Below are 8,853 nucleotides of genomic sequence, written 5' to 3'. Positions count from 1 at the left end.
TAGCAGTTCTAAATTTGCTCTTCCCAGAAGGTGTAAGGTCAGAAGAATTATTTGTTTTGTGAGTTACATTTAATTTTAATTGTATTAGGAACTTTGTTTTAATTGCTTCTAGGGTACTTCATCCCAAAAGTACTAGAAAGTTTCTAAATTCTAACCAATCCACATTGTGAACTTTAAATTACTTTTGGGACTAGAAAGATCCTCAAAGCAGCAAAGACCGTAAGCTGCTTTGGTGCTCCATTGGCTGTTCCTTTAAAGAGGTCCAACTTTCATTTTTACTGGAAGTCAGTTCTGTTTTTCCACTGGTTAATCATTTTGTTTGTTTGCTTTTGTTTTGTTTTTGTTTTTACTGTAGCAATGGCAACTACTTGGTATAAATGAAAACTGAGAAACAGATATTCTTTTAGTTATATTATTGAACTTATTGAGATGGAATTTATGAGACTAGCAATCTCAAGTCCTACAAAAAAGTAGGACTTCTGTTTCTGTCATTTTGATATAAAAATATTCTATATTCTAGTGAAGTGGGGATATAAGTAATTATAACATATTACCGTGCTTAAGAATATTTTGAGTGACCTATCCCTCTTTATTATGGGCATTCTGAATATGCAGTGAGAGTAAGATTGGCAGAGAAGCTGTTAGAACAGAAGCTGATTTCTGTGCAGGGAAAAGATAATATGTATTTTCTCATGCCTGCAAGTAAAAGAGTAAATCCCTCATAACTTAAATTTCTTAGGTTATACCTTTATTATGGTTTGTAGATTGAGACATGTGCACTAGAGTTTTTCTGAGATCAACCTGTAATTCATTATATGTATTAGGCAGGACAATAGAGTTACCTAGACACCCCAATTTGTGCTGAAAAAGACGAAAAAGAGTAATTTAATCCAAAAGTTTGTTTTTTGACCATTAGTAATGCCTATAGTTAATATTCTTAGGGTATTACAGGTATACATTTCTCCCCAGATTAGAATTAACCAAAAGTTCTTTTTCTGAAGAATATATCTTTTTCATCTTGTTTTCTAGCCACAAAATTCTGAGGTTAAAGTACCATTGCAGCAGGACTTACATACAGTATTTTGTTTTAATAAGTGAAGAACAGTGATTTTTGTTGAGGGTAACATATTGTGTTCTGGATTGTTTGGTAAAAATGTTATGGTGACATTGCATTCAAATTTCAAATTTATAATGTAAGTTAGATACATATTTATAAACCAGTTGTATGTGTTCTGAATCTCTTTTCTAACAAGGTCTTTTTTTGTTGTTTTGAGCCAAAGCCTCCTTCATGATATCTAAAAGTCTATAACTGAGCTTAGAGGATCATAACATATTCTTATGCTATCTTTCTATCCAGTCATAAGTCTGTATTGCCCATAAGGGAAGCCGCTTAAGGATGCAAAGACCTCTTGCAAACACTGCTGTAACAGATCCACATGTATTCTGGCTGCTACAGAATTCATTTTGGTGAAAGAAAATATTAGCATGGAAAAGACCAATCAGTCTTCTGTGACAGAATTTGTCCTACTGGGGCTTTCTGGCTATCCAGAGCTTGAGGCCATTTACTTTGTGATGGTGCTGTGTATGTACCTGGTTATCCTGCTGGGAAATGGAATCATCATCATTGTAAGTGTCTGTGACTCCCACTTGCACACCCCCATGTACTTTTTCCTCAGTAACTTATCATTCTTGGACATTTGCTATACCAGTTCTTCTATTCCCCTATTTCTCAGCAGCTTCTTAACTTCACAGAAAACCATTTCCTTCTCTGGGTGTGGAGTGCAAATGTTTCTCTCCTTTGCTATGGGAGCCACAGAGTGTGTCCTTCTGAGCATGATGGCATTTGACCGCTATGCGGCCATCTGTAACCCTCTGAGATACTCCGTTATTATGAGCAAGACTTCATACATGTCCATGGCTGCTGGGTCCTGGATTGCAGGGGGTGTCAATTCTGTGTTGCAAACCTCTCTTGCAATGCGGCTTCCTTTCTGTGGGGATAATGTCATTAATCATTTTACTTGTGAAATCTTGGCTGTCTTAAAATTGTCTTGTGCTGATATCTCCATAAATGTTATTAGCATGGTTATTGCTAATGTTATTTTTTTTGTGGTCCCAGTACTTTTCATTTTTGTTTCCTATGTTTTCATTCTCTCCACTATCCTGAAGATTCCTTCTGCAGAGGGGAAGCGCAAAGCCTTCTCCACCTGCTCCGCCCACCTAACTGTGGTGATTATATTCTATGGAACCATCCTCTTCATGTATGCAAAACCCAAGGCTAAAGACTTCTCTGGTACAGACAAAGTACAAGTCACAGACAAAATCATCTCTCTCTTCTATGGAGTTGTGACACCTATGCTCAATCCCCTCATCTATAGTTTGAGGAACAAAGATGTGAAGGAAGCTGTGAAGAATATGCTGTGTCAGAAATGCTCCTCAGAGGGAATGTCAATGCTTTAAACAAATTCCTTTACTCTGAATGCAGAACTGGATCTCACCTGTAGGTTCCAAACTAAATATAAGGATTGGTGGTACCATTAACTCCTGAAATTCTAATTTTTCTGTTCCTGATATTTAAATGTGAGAGAAATGTAGGGCCTACCTTTTCCCTTCATGACTAGATTAAAGAAGAAAGGGACAGCAATTTATGGGTAAAAGGATTCTCATCCAAACCATCCACCTTCTCATGGATAACATAATTTAGTTTAACTCTGGAATAATGGGTTCTGTAATCTTATGTGAAAGGAAATGCCATTTTGTTGTCTTAACCTCTTACCTTCTATGTGCATTGGTTTTGTAGTCTCCTATCTTTCTTAGGAAGATAAACTAGAACTCAATGTAAATAATTACTAATGGGGTGGCCTTCAATCATATAAAGGAAAAGAGTGAGCTTTTTAGGGTATTAGGTACCTAGCCTGTGTATATGCCATAGAGAGACAAGAGTAGAAAAATGAAGCTGTTTTTCCTAGGTCTGATTTCCTTTTGGCTGCAAACTGGCAGACACACTTCTGTGAAGAAGTGTCTGAGGGAATGTGTGTCACTATGCAGGCACCCCAGCTGATTGAGGGCTTATCATATGTTTCAATAGATGAGTAGTGGCATCTGAGTGAAAACCATTGTTACTGTTAATGACTCAAAAATTAGCTTCTAAAGAACTTGTTCATATAATTCTCTGAGAACATGGTAATAGTGGGTTTAAAGTATCACAAATTAGGTATCTTTTCAGTTAGATGAATTGCCTGTAGAATAAGAGCTTTCTATTCATTCATTCAGTCAGTCATTTGTTCCTGCATTAAATTATTCAAGTAATCAGTATTTACTGAATATTTTGTCTCAGACATTATGCTAACTATTGGTGATATCAAAAAAACAAACACATGGAGACAAAATCCCAAACATGATCAAGGAGTGCATAGTCCTGTGGTATACAGACTGACACTTAAATTAAGAACAAAAATATTAAAGACTATTCACAGCTTTCCCCTTCCCCTACCTTCTAAGCTGGATCCTTTGTTTGCATTCATAGTATGTTGGATTTTTAAGGGGCTGAACAGAGTGATGGTGAATTGGAATAGTTTAAATGGGATAAAGTCATCTTCATATAAAAGGGTTTGGACCATCTCTAGGAAAGACATAAAAGAGGACAGTGAGAAAGGGGATAATGCAATGAGGAAGAAAGAGGTGCATGTTAGATATTTGGAACATAGATATGGGAGATATTTAAATAGAAACCAGAAAAATAGAATCAGAGAAAATAAAGAAAATGGCTAAATAGGAAGCTTTGGTGCTGGTGTTCTGTGATCCTTCCTCTATGTCTCTGTCTTGAAAATCTTAGTAAAGATATGCAGTATCTTTTAAGACATTTAGTGATAGATTCCATTTATAGTCTCACCATGCTGAGACTGGCTGTTAAGATTGGTGACCTTAAGTGGTCACAGACTTAAGTGAGTCACAATTATAATTCAGTGTGTTAAGTGTTATTAAAGGGGGATAGGTAAAATTCCCCTAGAAGACAGTCCTAGGAAGGGGTTTTCTGCTTGGCTGAGCTAGGAAAAACAATTCTCCTAGTAGTCTTATACAGAAGAATTTTTCAGACAGAGAAAACAGCATATGGCAAGATATGGACCACCATTAATAAGAGTTTCGATTAGTTGGAACTTGGGTTAGTGACAGAGGTTGGTTAGTGACAGAGAAGAAGATTGGAAAGGCAGCTTGGAGCCAAATTGTGGGGGCTTCAGATACTAAGATAGAAAGTCAATATTTCTGTACGTTTGTTCTGTAGGTTTGCATTTCTGTTCTCTGGAGCCCAGGAGAGTACATCATGGCTCCACACAGATGAGTACATTTCAAGAAGTCAGGTATTTTTCCATAGTGAAAAATCTTCCCAGCCCTGAAGTCTGAGAGAAAAATGCCTCTAATTATGTACCATTGTCTGTTTTGCTGTACGTTGTTTTTTTTTTTTTTAATTTTTTTTTCAACGTTTATTTATTTTTGGGACAGAGAGAGACAGAGCATGAACGGGGAGGGGCAGAGAGAGAGGGAGACACAGAATCGGAAACAGGCTCCAGGTTCTGAGCCATCAGCCCAGAGCCCGACGCGGGGCTCAAACTCACGGACCGCGAGATCGTGACCTGGCTGAAGTCGGACGCTTAACCGACTGTGCCACCCAGGCGCCCCAAGCTGTACGTTGTTTGAGGGTGGTATTGTTTAAACACTTCACGGGGTGCACAGAGCCAATTTTATTCCTCAATGCAAGCTTCTTCCTTTTTTTCTTTACTTATGTTTCTGTTCCTTTCTTCTAAACTTGGGTTTAAACTTCACCAGCTACTTAATGTGTGTTTTTATGTAATTGACAAATCCCTATGCTCTTCTCCTCTCAACTGTTTTGTACTCAGAACTGTATTGTTCTCTATATATTTATTTGTGCTTGCCAATATTTCATATATGACAATGTAAAGGACACTGCAAAGAGAAACGGAGTTAAATAGTGTATGGCCTTGGACAATCTCTGAATCCATTTATTCTCTGGAACCTTAGTTTCATAACTAGTAAAATCCAATTTGAATGGGTCACTTGGTCAGTATGAGGTAGCTATCCAATGAACTCCTTTGTGTGAAAATCCTTTATGTTGGAAATTTTAAAGTACTAGAAAATTAGAGATATCATTAAATTATGATTTTATCCATTGGTTTCTCAATAGCAGGGACTAGATCCTTTATTTCTTCTATATCTTACTATAGCCTAGTAATATACCATGGTTTCTGTAAGTTCTTTTAGGTCTGTTACAGGATCCCAACAAATAGAATATTTATTGTTTAGCTGATTGATTTATTGAAAATTGGCTGATTGAACTTAATACAGAACATATCAGGGAAGGGATGCACTTGTCATGCTAACGTGAATGAAAAGATAAAATAATTGAAAATAAAATCACAGACACAGATGCTTCTGTTGAGAAAGTGAAAAATTTGCTCCTACTGAATAAAAGAAGTGAATCTGTACATTCTGTCAGATATAATTTGATTCTATTTGCTATTGGAACAGTTTATGATACTTTTCAGGAGAAAAACACTCAAAAGTGACATTCAAGACATATTTTTTCATTCAAAGACCCAAACCCCTAGAGTGTGCAAAATCCATGCATTTTACTAAGGAATGGTAAGACAAATAGGCTTTGCATCTTGCTTTTGAGTAGTGTTCCATTCAGTGGCAGAAATGGGGTAAAATGAAATAAAACAAGTATATATTGTGATAAAATTTATGATAATACTAAGAACAGTAAAGTCACAGCAAAACATCTTCCAGGAATAAATAATAAACATTTTACCTGGTTCTGAAGGATAAGTAATCTTTTTCCAAATGGAAAGTGGGGAATGGACATTCTAGGTGAAGCACACAACAGAACAACATTTTCAAAGGAAGACGTGGGCTTACTCCATGAATTTGTTGAAAGGAAAGAGAACAAGATTTAGGTGCTGTATTTAATAAGATGTCAGTAGGGATGCATTTTAACTATGATTAAATAACTAGAAGGACTAATAAGATGGACCCAATATAAAGATTACATAAATTCAGAATTGAGGCTTCTTTTTGTTTCCACATAGTTAAATCCCTTAAAGTCCTGCTAGGCTCCAACACTTGTTCTTAGAAGAGGGCCACACTGCTGTGGCTTTCCTGTAATTTTCTTTGGAAAAATCTTCCCAGGAGGGTAAGTCCAATGGCTTCTGCCCAGTTCTACTCATAGCCATTCTCCTTCTGTTTTAACAGTGTTAAGCTGAGGCAATGGTTATGGACCAATAGAGCATAATTAGCCCCTTTGTCATACAAAAGAACATATCTAATATATTAATAAATGACATAAATTGTTTTAACAGATCCACACAAATCACTGGCCTTATTAGAGAACAAAATGTAGTAGCTTCAAATGAAGACAAATTTCTGGATTGTCAATTTTCTTCTAATTAATCTGCAGTATCCTGCCTCACAAGATGCCATATGTATGGAATGGAAATGCATCATTTATCCACAAACTGGGATTTATAAAAAAAGCTAGATATCAGCTCTTGGGATTTGGACTTCTTAGTGGAACACATGGTAAAGAAAGCCTCCTTAGTCTTCTGTAACATAGGCCTCAGTGGTATCAAGGGTCAAGGGCCTAGAGCCAGAAGGAATAATTACGGGCCTTTCAGTGGTAAAATATACCAGTAACACCAAAGGAATGTGTTATTTTAAATTGTATTGATGACATAATCTATAGTGATCATATAATCTGATTTGCATGCAATAGTCCAAGTTATGTCTGTTGTCCCAATATACTTGTTAATAGCACCCTGTTTCAGCTTCAAAAGTTTGCTGGTTTGTATGATAAGTGATATTGTGGCCCTTGTCACAGGGTAGAGTTGCTCAGAAAAACTGTTGCTTAATTTCTACCAGACTGGGAAATTGGTGGGTTCTAAGGGTTTCTTTCTTAGTGAGGTACCAGTGCAATATTTGTACTTTCTTAGACATGCGTTGTTGTGGCTAAGACCTTTTCATTGCTTCATTCTCCGAAAGGTTACCCTTTCAACAAAACAAATGGAACATAAATATAATATAATAAAGAGGTTTGTGAGGAAGTTAAGCCCTTTCAGCCCAAAATTTATTATCATCTATCAATTTCTATAGAAAAATCTGCTGGGGTTATGCCTGGGATTGTGTTAATTCTAAAGACAAATTTAAGGAGAATTACCTTAACAATACTAAGTAGATTCATCAACATTGTGTATCTATTCATTTATTTTGGTCTTCTTTAATTTCTCCTAGAAAGTTTTGAACTTTTGGTGTGGAAGTCTTATTTCTAGATAAATTCAGTTTATTCTTTAATGTTTTTGATGGTATTTTAAGTGGACTTAAAAAAAAACAAACTTCCTTCCCAGTATTGCTCTATTTGTGGTTCCATATAAATTTTAGGTTTTTTTCCTATTTCAATGAACAATAACCTTTGGAATTTTTTTTTTAATTTTTTTTCAACGTTTTTTATTTATTTTTGGGACAGAGAGAGACAGAGCATGAACGGGGGAGGGGCAGAGAGAGAGGGAGACACAGAATCAGAAACAGGCTCCAGGCTCTGAGCCATCAGCCCAGAGCCCGACGCGGGGCTCGAACTCACGGACCGCGAGATCGTGACCTGGCTGATGTCGGACGCTTAACCAACTGCGCCACCCAGGCGCCCCGAACCTTTGGAATTTTGATAGGGATTGCATTGAATCTATAGATTTGGGTAGTATGGACATTTTAACATTATTACTTCTTCAAATCCATGAGCCCAGAATATTTTTCCATTTATTTGTGTCTTTAATTTTTTTTATCAATGTCTTATAGTTTTCAGTGTACTAGTCTTTCACTTCCTTGGTCAAATTTATTCCTAGATATTTCATTATTTTTGGTGCAACTGTAAATGGGATTGTTTTTTTAATTTCTCTTTCTGCTAGTTCACTACTATAGAAATACAGCTGGTTTTTGCATATGGATTTTGTGTCCTGCAAATGTTACTGAATCATTAAATAGTTCTAAGCTTTAGGGTTTTCTATATATGATATCATGTCATCTCTAAATAGAAACTGTTTATTTCTCCTTTTTAATTTAGAAACATTTTATTTCTTTTTCTTGCCTAATTATTCTGACTATGACTTCTAGTACTATGTTAAATAAAAGTGGGGTTATTGGGCATCCTTGTCTTGCTCCTGATCTTAGAGGAAAAGCTCAGCTTTTCATTGTTGTATGATATTGGCTGTGGTCTTCTCATATATGGACTTTATTATTTTGAAGTATGTTCCCTTTATACTCAGTTTGTTGAGAGTTTTTATCAGGAATGGATGTTAAATTCGTCAGTTTTTTAATGGATCTGTTGAAATGATCACGTGAATTTATCCTTCATTCTGTCAATGTGATGTATATATTGATTGATTTGCAGATGTTGAACCATGCTTGCATCACTGGAATAAATCCTACTTGATCATGGTATATTACTCTTTTAATGTATGGTTGAATTCAGTTTGCTAATATTTTGTAAAAGATGTTGCCTGTTTGATATTTCATTGATTTATTGTTTCCTTTCCTTCTTTCTTGTATACCAGTCGCATGTGGGTTAGACTTTGATTTTGTCTGCAGGTACTCTATTCTTTATCACTTTTATTCTGTTGTTGAACCAATTCAGTGGATTTTAAAATTTCAGCTATTATACTTTTCAATTCTAGAATTTCCATTTGGTTCTTTTTACAATTTTTATTTCTTCACTGAAATTTGGTATCTTTTCTTTGCTTGTGAGCATATTCTCTTTTATTTCATTTAAGTAGTTATAAGGAGTTGCTTTATCAC

The 8,853-nt window shown here is 35.8% G+C and overlaps 1 protein-coding gene across 1 annotated transcript; it reads left to right on the top strand.

Moving 5' to 3' along the window:
- The first annotated feature begins 1,461 nt into the window (after positions 1–1,461).
- LOC115499113 (olfactory receptor 13C7-like) lies at positions 1,462–2,457 on the top strand. The gene has a single exon (XM_030292833.1). The coding sequence runs from the start codon at positions 1,486–1,488 to the stop codon at positions 2,455–2,457; it is 972 nt and encodes a 323-aa protein (XP_030148693.1). The 5' UTR covers positions 1,462–1,485.
- Positions 2,458–8,853: the final 6,396 nt, after the last annotated feature.

Source organism: Lynx canadensis, chromosome D4 (genome assembly GCF_007474595.2).
Source record: "Lynx canadensis isolate LIC74 chromosome D4, mLynCan4.pri.v2, whole genome shotgun sequence".
Taxonomy (NCBI): Eukaryota; Metazoa; Chordata; class Mammalia; order Carnivora; family Felidae; genus Lynx; species Lynx canadensis.
The sequence above is the reverse complement of the archived record's forward strand: the minus strand, read 5'-3'. Positions and strand labels throughout refer to the sequence as shown.

Coding starts and splice junctions, on each gene's coding strand:
- LOC115499113 (XM_030292833.1), top strand. CDS start 1,486: ATGGAAAAGACCAATCAGTCTTCTGTGACAGAATTTGTCCTACTGGGG.